Source organism: Gymnoscopelus microlampas (assembly GCF_963454915.1).
Source record: "Gymnoscopelus microlampas genome assembly, chromosome: 4".
Taxonomy (NCBI): domain Eukaryota; kingdom Metazoa; phylum Chordata; class Actinopteri; order Myctophiformes; family Myctophidae; genus Gymnoscopelus; species Gymnoscopelus microlampas.
Genome location: NC_139941.1, coordinates 31,776,640 through 31,802,705, shown reverse-complemented (window position 1 = coordinate 31,802,705; position 26,066 = coordinate 31,776,640). Strand labels below are relative to the sequence as shown.

Genomic DNA, 26,066 nt, shown 5'->3' with positions numbered 1-26,066 from the left:
TTGGGGTGATGATCGTCTGCTATGATGATGTGAAATTAAATGTGTGTTGTTGGTTGTTGATTTTTTCATCTTAACCTGGCATCCGTCTTTTTGAAATGTTTTCAAAAATGTTCAAAAACATAATAAAAAAAAGTGAAAATAGATCTACAAGTTCACAACAACCTGTCGGTATGCGACACATTGTGAGCTTGCAAGATCGGATATTTTAGCTATTTTTGAAATGGGGCTTAACTCTGACGAATTGGGCTTCAACCTTCAAGTGATGTATGGTTTAAGATTTAGTCATGCTATCACTGGATACACTTTGTCGACTGACTTCCTTTGTCTTTTAGCTTCCTTTGTTTCTCCTCCCTGGTGTTTCACTGCAGATTGTTTAGTCTTGTCCTTGCTGAAAGCGTGTAGAAAGTGTTCAAGCGTGAAAACAGGAAGCCTGCACTGCTGTAACTTAATGGTTCATGCGGTGAGGGAGTGGTAGACCTTTTACTGGCCTCAGTGCTCCTTGATTTACCCCACGCAACTTCCTGGACAGGTGAAAAGCACGGAGAAGAAGTTGCGTCTTTTCTTTTTCAGCACCATTTTAACAACAATGTCACATTTAAACTTTCCAACCATTTGTATTCTCATTTTCTACAGCGACATTGGCAGTGGAGTGAGGTAAACGATTTTTCTGCACTGCAGGTTTTAGGGACTTCACATTGCAACTGAATATTTTTTCACTATTGTGATTTGCATGAACGATTACAGATACAGATCAGGACAGTGTCGTAATTCAGATGCGAAAACAGCTTCTAAAAAGGCTCCATATCTATTAACGTGCAACAGAAATTGGATTGAAAAAGCCAATAAAATCTGAAACCCTCATGAAGCTTATATGGATTTTAAGTTCTGCCTCTGAGGTAAATTCCTTGCCTTTTTGATGTAATGGTTGCCTGTTTGTGGAATAAATCCAATAGGCTAAATCGATCATCTCCGTGGAAAGGTCAAGAGGAGAGGCGCTGGTGTTTGAAGTGCTTATCCCATGGAGGAGTGCCAGAAATGTGACACCTCCATAAGAGTGGGTGGTGGCGGGCAGATTAGTGACGGACAGGGTGGCCCAGGGGGATGATTTAGGGAGATTCAGCTCTAAATGCATCACACACACAGAGAGAGAGAGAGATGAGAAATGGGGGGGAGAGGCGAAAAAGTTTAAGCTGCCTACCCCAATCCCTATTTTCAATAGAAAAGCATATTAGTAGATTAAAATAAAAACAGAATTTTAAAAAACCCAAGGGGAGGGCAACATTCTCACAAGGACATGGGCAACAGAGGTGAATAAAAGTTTATATAAGTTTAAACTTCCTGCTCATGCTTTTATATTTAATATTGTTTGAAGTCACTGTTAGGGTTCATCCCTCTGCCTTCTAATCTAATCTGGAGTGGGTGGTTATGGGCAGCATCTGTGCTCGGAGTTGAGATGGGGCTCTCTCTCTCTCTGCCTAATCCCCTATCCAGGGATCACTCGGTAGGGTGAAGACAATTACTAGCCTGCTTTCTCATGTTAATGGAATCACTAACTAGATCTTGTGAAAAGAGGGAAAAAATAAATGGAGGGTGGAGAGGAGAGACAATGTTGTAGAAAGATGACCCAGCTAAAATGGGTTTTTAGATTACCATTTAATTATTGATAGAGTCCCAGTTGTAATGCCTAAGGTCAGGATTTAGAGTATTTTCAGAGAGAATAGATCAAGCTGTGTGTGTGTGTGTGTGTGTGTGTGTGTGTGTGTGTGTGTGTGTGTGTGTGTGTGTGTGTGTGTGTGTGTGTGTGTGTGTGTGTGTGTGTGTGTGTGTGTGTGTGTGTGTGTGTGTGTGTGTGTGTGTGTGTGTGTGTGTGTGTGTGTGTGTGTGTGTGTGTGATGTTGGTTGAAAGAGCACCAATGTCACTTACAGATCAGAAGCTACAGTATGTGCCTGAGAGTCTACCACTCACCTTTTTATCACCTGCCTCCAGCAAGGTGTCAGGAGTGGGTTTAAATTGAATTAATATGCAAGAAGTTATAGATTCAATCCCATGGCATTTCTGTTAGGAAGGGAAGAGAATATTGCAGTTTCCATCTGCACTAATTACAGGGTCTTGGCAAGTGTTACCTGTCTCTTGTGAAGGACAAACCTAGTCACTGAGCAGTAAGTCACAGAGCAGCAGGAGCTCATCTGCTAGAGAGACTACAAGAAGAGCGATGTCTCCGGGGCATTTTTACTGTGATATTTTTTGATGTGTTGGGAACGCTGACTACCTTGAACTCTGCTAGCAACATCAATAAACTAAACGACTTCATCCGACTTCCTTCTTCTCTCGCGCTGAGAAAAGCTAACAGGCTTTGCATGGCATGTTGACTCAAACTGAGACTGTAAAAGAGTTGCAGTGTGTGAATTACGGGCATATTAAAATCTAAAGTGTGACCAGTTTTAAAGTCTACTGTACATCATGGCACACTTGTCCGAGGTTTGGCAAATTCTTCATTTCCTACTTAGCCTGCTGTTAAATCATTGAACCTTAACTCACCTCAGCCCCTGTCTCTTTCAGTCCTCTTTCACAAGATTTTGGTTAATGGTGATAATAAATTGCAACAGGTGCATACTGTCATTAGCCCTGCCCCTGAAACACGGATCTAAAACCTGGACCAACCCCCTGAAAGCTGAGAGCTACCACTCAGACATTGGGTCAGTGTTGCTCAAGACAATGTGTCTCTAATGTCCCACCAAATAAATCAATATGGGGCCAAAACTTATCAAAATCCTTGAGAAGGAAAAGATAATCAGTCTGCACCTTGGCTTTTATCTTGGTGATGACCTCTCTCCACTCATTTCCCTCGTCTGGCTGGTCAAACTCACTGATAACAACAACCTCTTATCAGCTCACTTTTGTCGTGGAAAGCGCATTGCCATTTTAAATCATTACAAGCTTGATGTCCCCCCCCCCACTTCTTTACCTAATCAGTTCACAGTGACACCAAGACCTTGCAAGTTGAGGCAGAAGGTATGTAGGTATGAATTATTTACACCTGACCCTACCACAAGTTCAACGGTCTATTCATGACTGGTTTCAACTTGATGTCTGTATTTCCAGCCTACTTGGGTTGTTGTGGTTTTCTTGTGCTCCTGTGTTCGTTAGTTGGCATTCCAGTAAAATACCTTAGATATCTGCTGTGAGAACAGCTTGTTTGTTGGTGGTTTTGTGCCATCTGTGTCCATAGCCAGTAGGCGATTACCTACATGAGTCTCACTTCCCACTGTCCAATTGGATTTCCCCCTGCCTGCGTGGTCAAGGCCAGCTTTGAGGAGGAGACAACAGCTGGAGAGCAGGCATTATGAGCTAAAGGGAGGACTGCTGAATCTCAGCGATGGCATCTGCAGTCAATGCCATGTGGAGAGAGGAAAACAGCCATGCTTGGTTCTCAACTAGTCTATGCTGTTAAGCTGTATCAATTCTAGATTAAAAAAAATGAACTCCTTAAAAATCCAACAGAACCAAAAGCACAACGCGCTTCAGCCAGTTGAAGGTAGAAAGGCTCATCGGTGCTCAACATAACTTTAATCGGAGAGAATAATACCTGGGCAGAAGAGACTACCCAAATAAAATACTGGAGCACTCGACTGGTCTGCACGTATTTGTTATTTTGCAGGGAACCAAAAGCACCTTTTTCAAACATTGAATATATCATATGAGATCAGTGTTTTTTGACTCTGGTGTATTTGATTGCCTTGCGGGCTTCACAGCACACTAATGTTATGCATGACTGAATATTGGATCTGTGACACTGTCCACTGAAAGACCCTTGAGTTGTCCTTTAGACCATGGGAATTGAGGGTCACCTAGGACCAATAGAGAGTGGTGTTTAGAGGCAGGCATCAGCAAGTCAGGAGGAGAAATCACATTGTTTGAATTTAATTATATTCCATTGATTTATTGACCACCCATTAATAAGTATGCATTTTTCTGTGAAGGCATTCTCTCTCTCTCTCTCTCTCTCTCTCTCTCTCTCTCTCTCTCTCTCTCTCTCTCTCTCTCTCTCTCTCTCAATTTCAATATAATGTTCAATTCAAAAGAGGCTTTATTGGCATGAGAAAACATGTTTACAGTGCCAAAGTGGAACAAAACAAAATAGTGTATACTATGTGCAATTAAAGGGAATAAAGAAATGTGTAAACAGGGCTGTGCACATTGCAACTTACAGAGAAAACTATCCTACTATACCACCTACTATACCATAAGAATTGTGCATTTACTGTTAGAAGTAGTTATAATTTACATCCACGTAGGAAAGGTTAGCTTGGGATAAACTTTTGAAACAAATGGCAGCAATATTTCAATGTTTTGCATTCATTTGGTATAAAAACCATTGGCATAAAGGGCAGCACATTTTTCAAATGTTCTTAAAATGGTGCACAAATGGCAGCGGTTTTTCAAATGTGTTTAAAGTTGCACTGTTTGTATGTACTGTATTTCTATGTACCGAGATTACTCGGTGCAGACAGTGCACCTCTCTCTGTCTGCCCCCCCCCCCCTCTCTCTCACTGTTTGACTTCTATTTCTTCATAAATTGACATGAGCCTCTCTTTGAAGTTCAGGAGCCAAGCTGAGGAATGACGAGACAACAAACAATGAACAAAACCGTTAAAGACAATGAATGTTGTTTGAATATTCAAGTGACTTTAGGAGGGGTAGGGGGGAAATAGAATAGACCCCTATTATGTTGTTGTTGTTGTTGTGTTAAACCATGAATAGAGACCTTTCTTTGACATAAATCATTGTGCCATGCACTGGGATAAACTGAGAAATTGTCATATCAAGCTATAAGTAATTTGAACTATGCTTTACAAAAGAAGTAATAGGATAAATGGAATGTTTGAGTTTTACTCCAAAAACGAAGTATTGTAAATGTTCTTTACTTTACAGCAGTATACTGTAGCTAAAGTTGGTGTGCTGTTTGGTGTGTGGGGTTGACGTCAGTGGAATCTGTCTTCAAGCTTGTTCTTGTATCAAGATTATCATGAAAATAATTACATTTTTAAAATTAAAATAAGACTGATTAAGGTAGACATTTTACTCTGGTATATAAACAGCAGGAAGTGTCATGTCAACTCTGAAACAGACTGCTGTCTAGAAAGTAGCTCTAACCAACCAATCAACCAATTAACAGCATTTGTTTCCATTGTATTCGCTCTAGCATTGCTCTCACAGTCCATCACTGAAAACCGCTTGTGTTTTATGTAAAGCACATTGAATTGCCTTGTTGTTGAAATGTGCTATACAAATAAACTTGGAGGTCGCACAGCTCTTAGCCACAATTTTATTTAGAAAATAAACGTCTTCTTCAGGTTTCAAACCCTGAATAAGACTTTGTCGAAACAGTTGTATATTTCCCGCGGTCAGCACCTCCTTACTACTGGTGTGTGCTCCTGTTCCAGTGTTTGCCGTACAAATAATGTTGCTGTGCCTTATAAACTATTTGGTACTATATACGCAGGATTTTGAAAAATCATCACAATATTTTTCTTTAGAATGGGGAAAACTAGAGCTTCTATACACACGTACACACACAAAAGGTTTGTTTTGGCAGATTAATATTCAGAACATCCTGGACATTATATCAAGCTAAATTGTATATTCGCTGGACTTGTTCCTTTGGAAGTACTGTCTAGATATCAAATGCAAAGGATGCTACTTGGCTATAATAGTCTGGTTCACTGCTTTCCATGCCCTTTATTTGCCATTAATGAAAACTGGCCCTGCACGAAGATGCAGCAGTTGGCCGTGAAGTCAATTAGTCCTCGTTGCTATTACAGGGTTGACATTAGTCTAGGCAGGCGTGTTTTGATTAGAGATGACAGGGTACTCAGTGCCATTGGACAGCCAGACATTCCTCACCCTGCATCCCATGGGTGAAGCAATTGAAACTGACTGGAATATGGAACCTAATAGCTCAGTGTTTTTGCCAAGATGCCCCCCATCTGAAGAGAAACCTCCCATGAACACGGCTATAGTGAACACGCTACGCTATGTAAGCCTCAATAACGATGTCACACTGTAGAGAAGATATAAGGCCGTGCTACCAATATGTTATTTCAACACTGTATATCATGGCAATAATAGTTAAACTGTGGGCTTTAACACACAAAGGCCTTTTGTTGTGCTGTTATTTATTGTGCTGGCGTTGGGCTGTGCAGTGCTGTTGGGTGCGCGCATCCAGGGGCTTGTATTGTTAGGGAATCGGTGACTCTTGTTTGTGGAGCTGGGAGGGTTTGTTAACAATGCCTTTTTTATGTCCCAGAGTGCGTGCCTGTCGGCAAATGTCCTCTCAGAATTTTCGTTTGCGTGTTGTTGTGTGTTTGTTAGTGGAAACCTCTTTGTGCGTGTGTGCGCGCACGCTTGCGCGCCTGTAGATTAAGGTCTGTGTACATAACCCTGTCATTGTGTGCTCTGTCCAGTCTGTCCATGGACCAGTTTTCTATCGTATGTGTGTACACATGCACATGCATGCTCACACATGCATGTACTTGCATGTGTGTGTACGTACACAGGTGCATGCAGGTACGTGCATGTGTGACCATGTATGTGTGTGTACACAATATGTGTGCAAATGATTTTGTGTGGATGTGTGGAAAGTGGCGAGCTGAGGGGGTTACTGCCAGGCCTTCCTAATGGGGCCTTTCACTCTCCCTCCATTCATGTGACGGCATGGTGACGGAAGGGGGGAGCTGGGGATTAAGGGGGTAGAGGCAGTGCCTTGTTAAAGAAAAAGAAAGGGTTTGAGTGTGTCGATTGGATTAACTTGTTTGGGCTTATTAAGAGGGGAGACACAGCAGCTTGTTAAAAGCGCTGCATGGGGCATCCCACAGTGAGACGGCAGGGTCACCATTCAATTAGGTTGAAGCCCCACCCTTGTTCATTGTGCAGGCTGGCTGCCAGGCTCCCGGACCATGGCTGTTCTTGGGGGGGTGGGGGGCCTGGAGTTTTCACTCGAGACGTTTTAACCCAAGATAGTGAAGCCTTAAAAGTGGCTTGATGATGGGTCAACTATGTAAACCTCAGAGGGACCTTCTGGACAACCTCACTCTTTCATATACAGATAAAACACATGCCTGCATCCTGACACACACACACACACACACACACACACACACACACACACACACACACACACACACACACACACACACACACACACACACACACACACACACACACACACACACACACACACACACACACACACACACCATTTATTCATCCATGACCACCTCCTTACTCCCCCGCTTGGCAGGATGCTTATCTGGGCAGACAGCTCTGGGTGCGGGGAGCCATCGCCTGTGATCTCTGCTGCAGTTTAAGACCTTTTAACTGAGAAATATCCCACCACCAAGCCCACCGCCTCTTGATTCCAGCTTATTCCCTCATCTCCTAGGATCGATGTTCCACCCCCATTCCAAACCCTGCAGCAGAGTTAGCAGCATGGGAAAGAGCCGATAGGCAGGCTGGCTTTTGCGATATATCCCTACATTCGTGTAATAGGAGACCCATCCACGAGTGGATTTGATGAGTGGGATGAGTGGTGTGCAGTTGATTTTTTTTTGCTGTGTGGAGTCTTGCTCATTCACCAGGACCTTTTTAGGGATTGACCCAGGCATGATCTCAGAAGACAGGTTGTTTGGGTCACTGAGGGTGCGGTAGGGTTGTAGGGGAGATAATTTCCTGCCTCTGGTAGACATCTGCTGAAGACTGCTATGAGCCTATGGGAGGAGACGAGAGGAAGGGGGGGACGTGACAAACAAGCCAAAGACTTCCTCCGTCTCTCGCTCTTAAAGGCAGTAATAGGAGAAAATTGGTTCTTGAAATTGAATTGAAAAAAGTGGTCTCTTTTCAGTGCAGGATAATGCCTCAGAATACATTTGGTGTGGAGCAAATGGAGAATAATGGAGGGTAGTTACACGATTGTCTTTCATTTTACAAAGGGGGGGAGACACTGTGGAGGCATCCCCCCATAAGACTAGACTTTGGTCTCTATCAGTGCTGTGTGCCCCCTTCCTCTCCCCTAAACCACTATCCTTTAACAAATGGGCTGTGAGGGAGGGCTTGTTGTGAAATTAGTATCCTCACAGAGAGGGCATAGAGAAAGGATTTGAGCCTGTGAATAGCCAGTAATGAGCTCAAAGTGCTAGTGTGTTTGGGCCAGGCATGCCTGTGTGTGAGAGAGGAAATGGCACGGAGAGTGGGCTTTTTCTCATGCACCTGGCAAGAAAAAGAGTGGCCCTCTCTTTCCAACTGTGGTGTGTGTGTGTGTGTGTGTGTGTGTGTGTGTGTGTGTGTGTGTGTGTGTGTGTGTGTGTGTGTGTGTGTGTGTGTGTGTGTGTGTGTGTGTGTGTGTGTGTGTGTGTGTGTGTGCGCGCATGGTTGGTTGCACTATATATTACAAGTAAGACGCGCGAACGCTGGAAGCGAACGCAGCTCGAAAATATTGTGCATTTACGGACTGTGTGTGTGTGTGTGTGTGTTTTGACTGCACTCTGGCGCCACTCTGTTGGTTGCACACAGGCAGTGCAGTGCACACATACTGCACACAGACAGACAGACAGAGACACAATGAGAGCAGAGTTTCATAGTATGCTCCACTTGGGCGGAGGCGCGCCTTCGCCGCGCCTCCTTCCGCGTTCGCAATGACATTAACTACAAATTCTAAGAAGATGTTTTTATTTGAATTTTAAGTTAGCCATAGTCTGGCTAATGCCAACTGTGTAGTACAGAGTCAACGAGCTGTACATGTACTCTGTCCAGATTAGCATATAACCAGACTAGATAATCGTTCTTCTGACAACAAATGCAGAGTAATACAAATCATAGAGTTTTTGTGCCAGATTAGGTTGTACTGTATGTCACAGTCACATAATTTGCTATGATGAGAAAATATAGAAAACGGTAGTCCAATGTGAAGCTTATTGTGACATTTAGATTATGAGAGGCGTCCAAAATAATTAGCATTTGAGATTAATGTTTGACTTTGTAATAAAGGCTTCCAATGTCCTTTAAAATTCAAAGGCACTACAAAATAGTGTCATTGTACTTTATTTTTCCCCATTTTATTAATATATATATATATAGTGCCATCAGAACTGTGCCATTTGTAATGGTCGGTATGATTGCGTGATTGTTTCTTGGTAGTTGGGGTATTTCTTTTTTAAACAAGAGGTTCGGGCCGCTATGCTTGTCCCTTTTATGCCCATATATGAAGCTGACTGATTTGTTTGCGGCTGATGCCATGACGACACATTGAGGTTAGACAACATACATATTTGGTCGTAGCTGCATTGGGAACTCCTTATATGGTTATGACTGAGTCAGAGTGACGTCAGAGGTCGGCCCGCTCACCCATTAGCCAATTTTAATATAGGATATATATTTATATTTGTAAAAGATTTTTATATTCCATTCTAGATGAGCGAGAGATGGCGCTGGCACTTTATGGACTGCCAGTCATTTAACTTCTAATCATTGTAATTGCTTTCTTTCATATTAAAATTATAATCTATAAAACTAAGTAATGGACTGATGGCAGGTGGCTAAATGTTCATTTAGTGATTCACCGAGAAAATAAATAACAGGGGACATGCCTCAGACAGGCGCATGAGAAATCATTTTTCAATAATCTGCCACGCATCACGGCAGGAGACACCAGCGCTGACAGCCGAGATGAAATATTCGCCTGTGCTCTTTGTTTTTATATGGGAGGAGACTGGCGCAGATGAAAATGATAGTGTTTCATATCGATGCATTCTGGACATGAGACACAAACGCACACAGACAGAGGTTAAAAGCAACAATGTTTCATACAGAGACAGCAAACTAAACATGGGCATATGATGCCCTTTATACAGAATTTGTGTGTGATACAGTGTTTGTGTGTGTGTCTGCTAAGTTAACTAAATTGGCAATAGAAGTGCTTATCATTATCACACATTCTGTGTCTTAAAAGATTTGTTTTAGCTGCTCTAATTTTGCCATGACAAGGAACTCGTAATCAGTCATCACTGTGCTATGTGACTGTGCTATGTTCCTGATGACTGATATGTCCCATCATACCCAGAGTAATTGAACTGGGACATATCACGTGTTAACACTGTGCAATCTGACACACTTTAGACAGCATAGTCAGCATGCATGGGTGTCACCAAATTTGGTTTAAATGCACTGTTTAACTACGGGTCCTGTCTCTCTGTTATGGCTCTGATGGGGCTTTTTCTTTTCTTTTCATTTTTTTGTGGAGAGGACGCAGGCGGCACCACCATCGCTGTTCTCCCAGAGTGAAGGGGGCTGTGGGGTGGGAAGGGGGGAGAGGGTGTAGAGCCAGAGATTTATGGCCTAGGGGGAGATTGATTAGTGCCGTCACTAGCCCTGATGTACGGTTGGCACTCTCTCCCTCCCAACCCATCAGCATTTGCTCATACACACACACACACACACACACACACACACACACACACACACACACACACACACACACACACACACACACACACACACACACACACACACACACACACACACACACACACACACACACACACACACACACACACAGTGGCACCCGGTACATCGCACACAGCTACACATATATCCAGATACCTCACGGTCCCTCAGGCCCTTCGTGACAGTCCCCCAGAGCTGTCGCATGTTAAGTTGCAGCAGACAGACTGCTGTTTTCTCAACATTACCATTTTTTTTGCTGTCCATAGATAACGCCATCAATCACCACACATACACGCTACCCCGAAAGGAATGTGCCTGGGTGTTTGTAGTTTCTGTTTGTGTGTGTGTATGTGTGTGCATGCGCTCGCGACCACGTGCGTGTGTCTTGAGGGCGGTCTCATGGATCGCAGATGAGGCCGAACGGATGTGTGGATATGCTGTTTGACACTGCAGAGTTATAGCGGGTTGGCCTGAGCCCCTGGACAAGTGTGAACTGTGCAGGTGTGTGTTTATCATTCAGCACGCAGAGCTGTGAGGCTGGCAGCTGTGGGCCTACTTCCCCAATTAAGTTGTGGGTGAGGACTGCGGCTCTTCCCAGCCCAGAGCACAGGCCCTGACTGCTTACGGGACAGACGTGCCCGTGCCTTCTCGTAATCTCGCTTAATGCACTCACATTCTCTCTCTCTCTCTCTCTCTCTTTCTCCTGTAGGTTGGCCGCAGCGCTCCCTTTGGCTGTAGTACTGTGCCCACCTCGCCATGTTGGCCTGTCTGCAGAGGAGGCAAAACCCTCCACCCCAGCATCCGGTGTGCGCCAGCAAGACCCTGGAGCCGCCGCAAGCCCTCGGAAGAAAATGTGAGTTCCCCCCCTGAGTGGAGGACGGGTGATGGGTTAAGTTGAGGGTTTCTCACCTTGTCTAAAAGTAGTGGAGGAATCAGAGAGGCCACTGTTTGTGTCTGTTGCATTTAAGCTTGACGGTCATACTGAACAATGGCAACCAACCTGGACTGTGAATTATGGAGATGGGAAAATGGACTTTCAAGTTACTGTTTGCCGTTATACACAGTAAAATCCGGAGTGTACATTTAACCCTTACAAATCCTTTTTTACGCACTCAGAATTAAATCACATTAAAACACTCTGGATTTTAATGTGCATTCTCTCCTTGCAACTCAGAGGAATTCTAAACAGTTTAATTCGCTCTGCACTTAGACCTCGGATTGCCATCTTGTTTGGCTATTCATTGTGGAGCGGGGGGTGGGGGGGATTGGGAGAGGGGGCTGTTTAGCTGTGCTGATTGTGCAGTCGTGGCAACAGGGCTGAACAGACACTGTTTAACGTGCCTCGCTGGCCCTGGGTGACCCTGAGGGTCTGTAAACATTTACAGTGTCTGGCCCCGGCCGTGCCGGCCGCCTGTAAAGCATGACAGCTGCTCTGTTTGCCTCCCAGAGCACCTCCCCTCGGTCCACGCACAAAACAGTGTATGGGACGAGGTTGACAGAAACTATGCTATGGAACCGGTGAAAGCTGGCTCCTCTGACCAGCAGCCTTGGGATTAAAATAAAGCAGCAGTAGGCAGTCAGGAATCTGTAAGTTGAATTTCTCCCTAATTTCCTTGAGGCCGTTGGATTAGCCGTTAACAGAGAGGGTCTGTTTTCAGACACGAGAGAGAGAGAGATTGATAGAGAGAGAGAGGTCTGTTCCCCTTATAGAATGCTCCAGGAGTCCTTTGTTTACATGGCAGGCCTGCTAGCTACCTCAAGCCGATTAAAAGGGGATGGTGATGGAGAGCAGGAGAGCACTAACCTAGCAGTTTCTACCTCAGCTTAGAGAGGCTTAGCAGGAATAGCAGGCTGTGTTCCTCTGCATCACTGGGACACTGGATCAGTTCTGTACCCGATACAGTGGGGCTATAAGGGGAGGAACTGAAGCTCTGGCTGTGGTCTTGCTTCTAAGCAACTCACTGGCCAATTAGCTACTCCTCAATTCCCTTAGGCTCCCACTATCAGGGGTGGAGGCAAAGGGTTACTGGGTAATGTTACCGGCTGCACTTACAGTACAGTAGATTGTGTCCGTTTTTGAGATTTATTTTTGTGTGTGTGTGTTCGCTAGTGTTGGAGGTGTATATGTGTGTTTGTGTGCACGTGAGCAACTGTTTGTGAGAGAGAGGGAGGGAAGGATGGAAGGAAGTACGGTATGGAGAGAGAGGCAGATGGATAAACAGAGCTCAGAGTGCATTTGGAAGGGGCAGCTCTACAGCGGAGTGGGGTTCAGCCAGGTTCACTAATGAGGTTTCAGGGAGAGGAGAAGTGAAAGGGAGCACGGTGAGGAACTGTGTGAAATGGAATTACAGATGGCAAAGATGGAGAGAGCCAGAGAGAGAAATAGAGGGAGTCCTCAATGGTCGTCTTAATCGATTCCCTCCTTCCAATTTCTACAGGATTAGCCCACTTCCTCTCAGGGCACTTTTATTGAGGAGCAGCCAGAGGGAGTCAGGGCTTGAATCAATAGAGAAAAAGAACAGTCTCTCCTTGGCCTCCCCCTTCAGTGACCCCCCCTGACTCTCTCTCCCTCCCTCCCTCTCTCTATCTCACTGACACTCTCTCCCCATGTCTTTCTCACCACCTGTTAAACCCTTTGATTGAAAGATTACCACAGCGCCTAACTTGAGGTTCATAATGAGTGTGTTGGAGCATAATGGCCTCCTTTCTGTCCCCATGGAGGTGAAAGTGTAGGATTTCATCTTTGTGTGCAGCCTTTGGCCTCAATGAGGCGATTGTTCAGCCAGGCCCAGAAGGGGTGCGGAAAGGCAGATGTTGGCTTTGGCCGGTGGAAGAGTGGGCATGCTCATCTCACCATGCTGAGCAGGTCCCCGTGATTGATCAGTCGTGGCCCAGTTTGCAAGACAAGACAGGGGGTGGGGGGGGTAAGGTGACCTGGGCTCTCAAAGGGAGTCTGAAAACCACAATACGCCGCACAAGAAGAGAGAGAGAGCGAGAGAGAGAGAGAAAGTATGTGGAGGAGATTACGAGGTAGTGCCGAAGAGGTGAGCTGTGTCATTTGCATCTGCTGTCCTTTGCACAAAAGTGAAGAAGTGTGTGTGTGTGTCTGTGGGGGGAGGCTGGGGCAGGGTAGCTGGGATGAGAGTGTGAGGGGGGGGGGGCATGAGGGTATTAGAAAAAGCCCCTGCATGCAGATGCCGACAGGCTGCACAGTTCATTGATGCGACTCCCATTAAAAATCCCTCATACCCTCAATAAAAAAGGACTTAACTGGCTCTACCATCAGCTGGAAGCGTTCAGATCGGCTCGCCAGACAATCAATTTCCCCCGAGCGCACAGAGCTTAGCGGGAGAAACGAGAGGCGGAGAGCGGGATGTTTCCATTATCACAGCCCCTCGCTCTGTCTGGCTAGGCTGGAGGTGGGGGTGGGGGAGCAAGGGGGGAGTAGGGAAGAGAAATGAGTGGAGAGGCACAGGGAGATGAGGAAAGACAGACAAGTAGAGAAGAGCGAGAGGGAGGGAGAGGAGCTGGCTTTTCAAAAAGCCATTGACCGCCTGCCCTTAAAAATATCATATTGGATTAGCCTCACAGGGGCGGCCTTTTCATATTTTTTTTTCTCCGGCCATGGAATTAAAAAGGAGTGCAGAGCATTACTTGAATTATAAATCATAGCCACTTGCTTTCAGTGTGTCCAAATTCTCCACATACAGTATGTGGCTCCACTCTCCAGTGCCAGCCCCTGTCATTTTTAATTAAATCCCCCCTTACGGGTGACATTTGTAGCATGCCCCCCTCCTTCACGCTCCCCGCCACATCTCCCTACCGCTGCCCTAGATGGAGACATGAAAGGCGGAGATGGCAGTAGAGCCAAGGCCTCTCATTGTGCAGGGCACAACGTCCAGTCAGATGAGAGAGACAAACTCTGCTGTGGTGGGATGGACGCCACTGACCATGGCCACCCGTCAGCCACTCCTAGCCACCCTCCCGACCCCTCTCTCCCCCTCAATTGCCACTGCCAGGATTGAACTCAAGTTCCAGGGAGCAGGAGTGAATATAATGTCCCTGCTCCTCTAGAGGACGGGGAGGTGTGGCAATGGAGAGTAACACTGACATGGCTGGACAGAGGGGCAGCAGCCCCCACTGCTCCGTAGAGTGTACATCACTCCCTCCCAGGCCTAGACAGCAATTATTGTGCCACATGTCAACTGGAGAATAACAGGTCCAGAAGCCCTCTGCTGACTGGGAATCTGCAGTATTTACAGTATATTCCCCAATTATACACTAGACTTTAATTTGTACATTTTATTTGTCACTCCACAATTATATTTGTTGAAAGCGAGATCGATGCTGCAAGGATGGTAAGGCTAATGCCATAATGTTTCTTATCCTATCATAGGTCATGTAGTCGTTAGCCATGCACGTCGCTACCACTCCTGCATCTTCTCCCTGATTGGATCAGACTTCTGGTCCAATCTGAGTTTTCCCATCATTCCTCTAACCCAAGCAAGACCTGGTGGCAACACGCACAAACACACAAACGCAGACATACAAGCAAGTGCGTGCAACACTGCAAATTTAAACTTAAATCAGTTTAACTCAAAAAATGAACCCCAGAGTTAAATTGACTTTCAGGATTTTCCCATAAGGCTCTGTGACACTATCCAGCGGGCCTGGGGTGCCAATCAGGCAGGTGTAGATGAGAAGGCCCGAGAGAGACTCGATATCCCAGGTTCACGCCACGTCAGGCCAAGTTCTGCCCTCTGCCAGCCTGATCGACAGAGACAACCTGGCCATGTCACACACAGCCCCAGGACATGACACGGGGTTCACCTGGGGATTGTAGCTTTCCTAATAGCCCTGTGACTCTGCGGGCAGAGTTGCTGGAGCCATTAGTTTGCTCTCTGAGCCTCTCCTCCTAAGCCATGGAGACTGTGAGGATGTGGGGGTGGGGGGGGTTCAGGTAATGACCTCCAGGCTACTGCTCCTTTACCGTTGTCTAAAAGCCGGTGTGAGACTTAACAATAGAATTAGCCTTCCGTATCAAATTGCAGTGCAGCTTTCTCCGATATGGAGAAAACGGAGGAGGGACTCCTGTAGAATATTTAAATGTGGTCACAAGTGGCAGCAGAAATAACAGCCTTTACCCTGATTGCGGGAGAGAGGAATAAAGTGGAACTGTGGAGGTAGAGAGAGATGTGGAGAGAGAGAGAGAGAGAGAGAGAGAGAGAGAGAGAGAGAGAGAGAGAGAGAGAGAGAGAGAGAGAGAGAGAGAGAGAGAGAGAGAGAGAGAGAGAGAGAGAGAGAGAGAGAGAGAGAGAGAGAGAGAGAGAGAGAGAGAGAGATGAGAGAGAGAGAGAGAGAGAGAGAGAGAGAGAGAGAGAGAGAGAGAGAGAGAGAGAGAGAGAGAGAGAGAGATGAGAGAGAGAGAGAGGGGTGGGGACAGACCCACAGAGGAGCTTGCATGCACTTGACCTTTTTCCACTGATTGAACTTCCTCATTTCAAGCTCCCATTTGGAATTCCAAAGAGTGCCCACGGAGGCTGTCATTATTCCACAGTGTGTAATAGGGAAATAGAGGTCACAAAGTGTTTTTTTCCCCTTTTTTTCTTTTAATGGTTTAAGATGATTGACAGCTGTTCAGGTCTAGCACTTCATGACCGGGACCCCTGCTCATGCATTCTCTTTGTCACAGTTACCTAGGTTTAGGTCAGCCTCCTCACTTTACACTTTTACATGCTGCAAAATGATTAGCCAGAGTTTGCTGTTAAAAGGTGGTTTTATAGAGACAGAATCCCATTGTGTCAGCCTTACCTTGTGCCTGCTACATTCACAGCCTATTCTGTCATGCCAGTGTCACAGTGCTGGCACACAGAGGATCATATCGGCTGGTGGCATCCCACAGTGTTATGCCTTCCCTCTGCCCTCTGCCGTCTGCTTTGAATGTGGGGGGTAGAGCATTCTTATTGCCTCGGGAGCGGAGCGCTAGGAAGAGGGGCCCTGCTTTAGTTTTTGTCTCAGTGGGACTTGGGTTGAAATACAGGTTCCAGGTTCCAAAGCCTCCAAGCTGGCATTTGGGCATCCCAGGTGCAGGGCAACAGTACCCGCTTTCCCTGCCTGCCAGAGAGCAGGGGGTGGGGGTGGGGGGGGTAGGGGAGTGTCCATGGCCCCTGCTGTCCCTCAGGAAATGACACACTGCTTGTGCCATCTCAGAGCGGAGCCCACAGCAGGCTCACAGTGAGGGGCATTCAGGAGGTGTCACACGTTCCTGGCAGGATTGTTAACAGCGCTGCATAGAGTGGTCTCTTTATTACAGATAAAACAAAATTAAACAATTCAAATATACAACATGCAGACTATAAAAATGTAACAGTTTAAAACAAAAACAAGTGGTACAATTGCATTTATTTCAAGCATGAACGTGACATTCAGACATCACACATTCAAGTACTGTAAGCATAAGCTTCAAAACATAATTCAATGAAAGTCAGTCTCCTCTAATACAGGAATATTTGCGATTTGGACTGGAATAGCATGTGCATATGATGAGCGCAAATTGACCAAGGCACAATGCTAATCATCGGCCCGGTGGGACCTTTAAACTTCAATTAGTGTAGTTGTCTCATCTGACAAGGTCCATCTTTACTGGATAAAAGGGGTGTTTTTATGTATTGTAGGTGCAGTATGTGGCTTGAGTGCATTGTTTGCCATCTTGGGTTTCAGAATTGTGTCAAACGTGTGACATTGCTATTGTGTTTCTTTTGCTGACCCAGTCTGTCAGTTCTTGCTCAGTGAACCCCAAGGCAAATTACACTGCACCTCCTGAGCCTTAACCCATTCAATCCGGGAACGCATAGCTGTGTCATTTTCGATTTTTAGCTGTATAAAATATATAGTGTATATTTTTTTAAAGCGAACATTTTTAACTCAAATCTTTGCTTCTGGGGATTCTACAAATGTCTTCTAAATCTTATGTTGCTATAATATCAGTGGTTCTCAAACTTCATGTCAAGGACCACCCAAAATGATATGTATTTGTCCGCGGACCCCCCATCTCAAAATATTTTGTTCCAGGGTCCCCAGAAGCAAAGATTCGAGTAAAACATTTATATATATTCAAATGTTCACAACTTTTCAAAAATAGCAGATCTATAAGCTCATAGAGCTCTATGAGCTTGTGTATCTGCTATTTTTGAATAGCCAAATAAATCTTAAATGACACAGATGCGTTCCCAGATTGAATGGGTTAAAACAGACTTTTGAAGTAGAAAATACAGGTTGATGTGATTCAGCCCAGGACCTACAAGTGTAAACCAATATGGACAGTAGAATCGGCATGCATGTCCATTCTGTTCCCCAGTCTCACATTTCGTTGAGTCATTCTGTCTTTTAACGCAGTGGTTCTCAAGCTCTGGACCACTAGCATATTTCTAATAATCCCCAAGGACCACCCTACCTCCCATAACAATATAATAGAATATAAGAAGGCATGACACAATAATTCCTATTTGATAACATTTTCTTTATTGATATATATGTATGTATATTTTTGATACATTTAACAAATGTACAATATATATATTTTCTTTACATTTTAAACCATTTTCCGATGGACAGCCTCAGCCTGTAATTATATTGTGGACCACTAGTGGAGTCATAATTTCTTTTACCACATGAACCCTAGTGTCCCTATTCTTGGCACGTTATAATAGGCGAACATTCGCCAATCTTCAAGCTTACAGATCACAAGCTTGTAGATCTGCTATTTTTGCTATTAATGCACAATGAAGTAGGGTTTATGTGGTTGATGTCTTCATTTAGTCAATCTTTTAACATCCCTTGTACATCTTTAGAAAATTGCCCTATGTTTCATGTATTACAATCAGTCTTTTGGGGTTACTTTCCTCTCTTCTACTCTCCTCTTCTCTTGTTGGCATGTGTAGTGCAGCGGAGAAGCTTGTTGTCTGTGCAGTGTTAAATATTAATTGGGAATCAGTGGAGGACTTGTCTCCTAAATGATAGAACAGAAGGGCCCAGGCTTGCCTCAGGCAGCCTGCAGGCATCTTTCCTCTTCCATTTACCTGCAGGCCTGCGCACCAGCGCTTCCTCCAGTCTGACAGGCCTGCCCATGCGCCCCGGGTCTCCCCTCCCTCCCTCTCTCTTTCCTTCTGCTGTTCTCACTGCTCTGGTTCCTCTCTTATCTCTGTATGCTCCTACAATCTCTACCTCTCAGGTCCTCTACCCCCTTTGTGTGTGTGTGTGTGTGTGTGTGTCTGTCTGTCTGTCTGTCTGTCTGTCTGTCTGTCTGTCTGTCTGTGTGTGTGTGTGTGTGTGTGTGTGTGTGTGTGTGTGTGTGTGTGTGTCTGTGTGTGTGTGTGTGTGTGTGTGTGTGTGTGTGACTGTGTGTGTTGTGACTGTGTGCCTTATGCGTCTGCACGAATGTGTTTGCCGCTGGCTCTCGACTCTGCATGTAGACTTGTGAGGAAGTAGCCCAGCAGTGTGTGACACAGTCTCTTAAGACAGCCATGACAGGGAGAGTCCCAGCATAAATATCTCAGGTCAGGAGTTCTGCTTGTTTTATTTTGGTTGCTGTGTGTTTTTTCGCAGCTTCATGTGTCCCACGTCTCCCTCGCGTCCTCTCCCATTTGACTCTCTGTTTCCTCTTCCCGGAGTCTCAGGGCTGCTGGCCCCCAGAGTGAGTCTTTCTCCACAGCCTCTCCCCTTTGTTCCTCTCTATCAGCCCTGTCATCTGGAGAGGTGTGTTGAGACAAAACAACTGGCAGAGTGGGGCTTGTTGGTGCAGCAGTGCGCTCTGACCTGCGGACGGCCCCTCTGGACGGGGCCAGGGTTAATTAGGCTCCAAAGGCTTTTGTTTTGGAAATGAAACCAGCCTGGGTCCGTGTTGTGTTTTGGGCTCTCTTTCATTTTGCACTGGAGCACAGCTCCTTAGAAAGGCCTGTGTGAGGGCATATTGTGGTGTGTGGGTGGGTGTAGGGATGGGTGTTGGACGTTAACACAAAATCCAAAAGCCTCGAGGGGGAGAGGAGGCAGGAGAGGGGCAGGGATATAAGGAGGAGAGTGCAAGGGGGTGTGGCTGACTCTGATGCCATAGGAATGAGTTCACAGGCTTCTGAGCACAGGCCTAATCGCACATGACAATATCGGCTGGTGTGCCAGTCGCAACGCATAACCGGGCCGCCGCTTGTGCTGACTCGGTTATTTGCTGATAAAGCTCTGCTTTCTAGACCATGCTGTGTGCACAATGAGGGTGGCCCAGGCAGGCCCGCGGGCAGGCTCGTCATAGTCGGTCCACAGAGGGCCCATGTGCCCCCTGTCTATAAAGAACCATGCACTGTACCACCACAGGGCCCCTCGGCCAGACTTGATTATTAACCAGAGAACAGCCGTGTGATGAATATGGTCAATTTTTCCCCCATTTCTAATCTATTATGTTGGCCATGCAGGGCCATAAATTATTACAAATGGAAAGAGCCTCGTGAAGCTCATGCTTGAAATGAGGTCGTGGCTGTGGGCTCTATTCAGTGTGAGATTTTCAGGGTTGTTATTTATTTATTAATTTTTCTGTTGAAATGCCATTTCTGGCTGTCATGGGAACAAACACACTGCCGGCTTATTCTGTGTGACAGTTTTGTTTGTGGGGAGTTTGGGTGTATTGTGGGGTAAACATGTTGCCCCACTTTCCCTGTTTGTGTAGTGCGTGACTGTCCTGCGATAGGCCTGACATGGCTGCTGACTGGCCTGCATTCCTCTGTGGCTCAAAGCGGGCCCTGCTTAGCCACCCGCTGGTGTTGTTCTTGCTGGCCAAGCAGGGCCAGTCAGCCCTATCGTCTGTAATTAACGCGTACATTAACTTCATCTCTCTTCTGTTTGATTCTCCTCCAAACATACCACACTTTTTACAAGATGCACTACAGCAGAACACCGAGCTGAATGGCCCCCGGAGAAATGAAACTGGACAGGACAAAATAATGTGCTTTAACATCTGTTAAATGACTGACTTTTGTTTTTGTTATTTGAGTTTTGCGTTGGTGTTATCATCATCTCTACCTCTAACGCTGATGATGATGCTAGCGTAGCGATGCTATGTAGGGACAACTGGTCTGTTGTGGTGGTGTCAGTGGTGTTAATGGGGCAGGAATGCAGGACGTGTGCTTTCCCACGCTGTTGGTTTTCCTCTGCTCGGCGCGTCAGAGACAAGGCTCTGGGCAGGCTAGGCTCGCCTAATGCAGCCAGAGCACAGACAAATGGAAAGTGACACTTGTGTGTGTAGAATGGTATTTGTGGTGACGCTTTGACTACAGATAATAAAGTGTTCGCCCTGAGGTGATTTCGCCCGGCAAGCACCCCCAATGAAACTCACTTACTCTGTGAGGGAGACAGAGGAGACAGGGAGGAGGGTAAAGCAAGAGAATAGTACAGAGAATGCAAAAAGAAATAAAGGAGAAGTAAAGGAGAGAGCAAACGAGACAAAGCAGAAACTAAATCTAGAGAGCAGCTTGAGAAAAACGTTGTCAGTCCAAAGATTTATATATCAATGCCTTTTGATTAAGAGAACGGCTTGTTTGTGTAACCGTAACGCATTGTCGTTTTATGGGGATGTTGAAAGAAAACCTGGAGGACGTGCAAACGTGGAGGTCCTTTTACCCCACCTAGTCTATAGTACCCCATGTATCTACTCATGGTTCCTTTAAAACCACTTTCAAACTAATGTCCCTATATTGGGCATGTCTTTATAGGCAAAAAAGATTTTGAAAAGTTCAAAAATAGCTAAATTATTCGACGCGTATTTTGCTTTTCAACGAAGTATATGGCAAAGTGATTAAGAGGGTGGCAAAATGTATCTAGGAAGACAGAAAGTTTAAATGAGACAGCGGTAGCCTATCTTCCTTATTGCACCAAAACACATGAATTGACATGAACCAACAGTATTATCTTCAGTCTTGTCATAATTTTACATAATTGTACGTACTCATCAGTGACATTGAGCTTTTACACATACAAAGCTTAACTTATCATCAGGGATTTTGACGATTTTTGGCTGACAATACTTAAGGAAGAAGAAGTAGTAGTAGAGGTCACATTCATGGAGTGACTGTTTGGATCAGCTGTTAACTGTGTGTGTGTGTGTGTGTGTGTGTGTGTGTGTGTGTGTGTGTGTGTGTGTGTGTGTGTGTGTGTGTGTGTGTGTGTGTGTGTGTGTGTGTGTGTGTGTGTGTGTGTGTGTGTGTGTGTGTGTGTGTGTGTGTGTGTGTGTGTGCTTTTTTTCTGCCACGCCATGTGTACAGAGGGGTCCTTCAGGATCAATCAATTCTCAGTAATTTCCCCTACAGCCCATAAAAGGCAGGTCTGTCTGGAAGGAGCATGAGGTTGCCACATCAAACCACCTAATTAATTTTCATGGTTGATTCAGTAACATCTGGTTTTAGAGATAAATTCTAACGAGAAAATGTGAACACAACAGTACCATAGCTATATAACATTTTTATATAAACCCTTTTATAGTAGAAACCCAATTAGGATTTTTAATCACGTTTGTCCATTATCATGAGGTACACAAATGTTCACGATACATATCTTTGAAACTAAATCAAACTGGTTTTAATCAAACATTGTTCAGATATATAGTGGAAACTGACACTGTTTGTTTTCTTTTCTTTCTTTTTTTTAACCCTGCTACATCTTAATCATTTTCTGTAACTGCGACCCTTATCTCATTCCCAGCACACTATTGTATTATCGATACACATGTACTATTCCACCAGATGTTAGCTAAAAGGACCTCGTACTTCAGGCTTTGACTGTGTGACGATGAACTAGACCAAATTAGGCTCTCAATTTTGTATTTATTCTGTCTGCTTAGGCAGGAAATAGATTGATTAAATCTTAGATGAGATTTGCTTTAATGAAATAAAAGATTAGATTTTGGAGTCATGTCCAAGCAAGGTTTTTTTTATCTCTTATTGTAATGGCTAAATCCATTTTTGACATTGTGCCATGTCTGTGTGGCTGTGATGGATCAGTGTGCAGATTGCAGAAAGCCTTTAACACTCATTTTCATCTCCATTTGTGAAACATGATGGTGCTTAAAAATCCAATCTGTGATTGCAGTATGTCGCCCCCTGTAGGAACGCTTTCTGTCCACCATTGAGTCTATTTACATAGTCATTTACTGGATGAAAGACATTTTCACTCTGAAATGTAACATTGATACTGAGCTCTTGGTACAAGGACTTAAAGTAAGTATTTTAGAACCCCAGAACATGACTGTTATATGTATTTTGTGGCCATTTTTTTTTTGTGTGTATGGTTTGCAAACAAAAATAATTTGTATTCATTCCATTTACCAGTCAACCTCTTTAAGAATGTATGTATGTGAAGCAATCTAAACTCCATGCCTCTAGAGAACAGAGAGGAGTGAGGTAAGCCATAGATTTCCATCATCTACAGACATGCATTTGTTTGATGAATATGATGACACAGGCAACAGTGAACCAAATAGGGCAATCGCAGTTAGATCTTTATCTTTGCAATTACAGATAACATAACCTGCCTCCCAAATTGTCTCCAATCTTTCTTCCGTGTTGTCATTCAGGAAATCAACCTTGAGATGGACTGTGGGAAATGAGTGTTCCTAAAAATGGGATTTCTGTTGTCAAGCTAGCAGCAGGGTTCTCATTTCCCCCCACGTGCACTTGAATTGATTAGTACTCTGGCTTAGGGCATATTCAACATGTCTGCCCCCCTGCAAGGCTGCTCTACTCTGTTGATCACTGGCTCATACACGTGTTTTCTCTGCTCTCTCTCTCTTCAGGAAGCTCCTGTGGGGCACTGAAGCTTTGATTGACTGGCGGCCTAGTCTGCAGGACACCTCTATTATTATCATTTCTACCTCAGCGGAGGGGGGGGGGTCACTGTCCAGGGGGTCTAGCCGACAGCCCCTGCTTTGTGTGCCCAATAGTCAATTAGAGGCAGCTCACCACCGGAGATGAGTGGGATGCAGGGTTAATTGCACAGGACCAAACAGCTGGCTCTATCAGGGCCAATTGTGTTTGCAGCAGTTGTCACGACAATTGAGGCCTGGCTGTAATCGCTGACTAATCAGCCCTGTGCCAGATGACACCTCCATTAGCACAAGGCAGGTATTGTTCAGGACGCAAAGCTGCCTCTGGCTTCCCCCCGCCTGCGCGTCCTTTTACAGCCCTCCTTTTGTCCGGCATGCTAACGGAGGTGGGGAGAGGATGTCATAGACCCCGATCCTATCTGCAGAGAACCCAACAATGGGCACAGGTCAAGGGTTCCTCCATGGAACAATAACTTCAAATCTGTCCATTCTGAACTGCAGTGCATTTAACAAGTCAAAACTTTTTCCAAAGTGAGCGATTCAGGCATGACGGATTTGGAGACCATTCCATGCAGCCATTAATAATTAATTTAAATAGCTTCATAACAATGAGGTGGAAAGGGCAAAGTGTCAGTCAGTGGAGAATAGATTGAATATGCAGAAAGATTATTTGGAAAGGGAACATTAGCATGGCGTGGCATAGATTATCAATGGTCTTTAGAGGCTTCTAGGGGCACACAGTGTGCCTAACGTCCTCTGTGGGCTTGTTGGCTGCTGACTGCTCACACATTGTGCACATTTGCACATCTGACAGGGGCTGTCTCTGGAGGAAATGCTACCAGTGATCCTGGCTGAAGTTGCACTGTGGCTGACCTCTTATTTTCTCTCTCATCTCTTTGGGAATCTCTGCTCCTGTTGTTACTCCAGACAGTTCTGTTTGTTTGGCCAAAGTTAATGTGTGTTATGTGCTCATTGTTCTGTGAAAACATAATTGCAGTGCGACCAAATGGTCTCCCCTGTACTTTAAAAGAGCATTTTTTGGTTTCTTCTGCTCTCGTGTAGGCCATCGGAAAGGATGAAAGCATGGATACAGGCTTGCCGTAGTGAGAAAACTCTTGAGGGCTTTTTTGATGTGTTGGAGTTGCATTGGATTCACTAATAAGTAGAAATTTCTCCAAGCTGCTCATAATTTTAGAACACTTGCACAAGCTAATAAATGGGAGCAAGGGCATTTCAGGCAGCTCTCTCTGGCTTTTCCCTCTGCATATTCATTTAAACCTCTAATTAAAATGCAAAGCATTCTCATGCTCCTCTGGATTTGATACTGCACTCTCACGCAGCCTCTGACTCCCTATCTCCTCTCTTTTTCTCTACTCCCTCACTATCTCTCCTCCACCTCACCTAACTCCCTGCACTCATGCTCGCGCTGTCTGCTTCAGCTTCATGTGATCAACACAATTTGACCTCTCACTTGGAAGAAGTGCACCGAATTTAATGGATTTTTTTTTTACAGTCTAATCTAACCACTTCCCTCTTTATTGCTGTTTTCTACCCAGTGGACCTAATCTTTACCAGCCCCCCCCCCCACACCCCTACCTATTACGCCCTCACACCAAGGAAATTAGTTCATCAGAATTCAAAATGTACTGCTGGCTAATTAAAGGAGTGTTAATTGAGTGTTCAGAATTGAGTACCACACACACACACACACACACACACACACACACACACACACACACACACACACACACACACACACACACACACACACACACACACACACACACACACACACACACACACACACACACACACACACACACACACACACACACACACACACACACACACACACACACACACACACACACACACTATCACAGTGACAGCACAGGGTACACCAAGGACGACGCGCTTGGGGAGCTTCCTGCCAATCAAAAATGGAGAGACAGGAGAGGCCCATCCTCCAAGTGAAATGGGATTTCTAGATCATATCATGGCCTTCTGCAGCTCCGTCCAGCTCCACACTGCCATGTTATCCGACCCTCGCCGTGCTATCTCGCTCTGAGCGCTGGAGAGTGCAAACAGCGCACACAGATACCCTCTCTCACTAGGTGCATCGTGCTAATGAGGGGTGGCATTTAGAGATGTGCTGCTCTGACACATGGGCATTGTGTGCCAGGCACTAGGTGATTAAGGACGAAGGTCAGCCCATTAATTGCCTCCCTGCCATCTCCGCTCCCTGGCGTGTGATCTCTCAGAACTGATGCATGCATTGCCTTGGCTTTTATCCTCTCTCTTGGCAATTCAATCGCGCGCTCGCTTGGTTTGTTTACATTGCTTTCACGTGGAAGTGAAGGTGTTTCCCCCCCTTCTTCCTCTTTATATACATACATACATACATACATACATACATACATACATACATACATACATACAGTACACACAGTATATGTAAACCGTGTTGGTCCAAGTTCCCCTGTTCAGTTAATCTGTTTCATGTGTGCACGTGAGAGCACGGCACCTCCCGCTCTCAGGAAGGGAGAAAGCGTATTCTTCTATCCCCAGGGGGAATAATTAATCCTTACAAGGCTGTCGCATGTCGAAATGAAGCGAGTGTGAAGCATTTAGCCCAGGAGGCATTGCAGGCTGTCGCCTGCACTGGCACCTGTTGTTGTCCCTGCCCTACATTTCATGAGAGAACACCGA

At 45.3% G+C, this 26,066-nt stretch overlaps 1 protein-coding gene across 1 annotated transcript in view; it reads left to right on the top strand.

Moving 5' to 3' along the window:
• Positions 1 to 26,066, top strand: part of fam222aa (family with sequence similarity 222 member Aa) — a 48,063-nt gene that overhangs the window by 16,215 nt on the left and 5,782 nt on the right. Inside the window, exon 2 of the mRNA XM_084054213.1 lies at positions 11,208 to 11,351. Within this exon, the coding sequence (XP_083910339.1) occupies positions 11,255 to 11,351 (97 nt within the window). The 5' untranslated portion in view covers positions 11,208 to 11,254. The remainder of the gene's footprint in view (positions 1 to 11,207; positions 11,352 to 26,066) is intronic.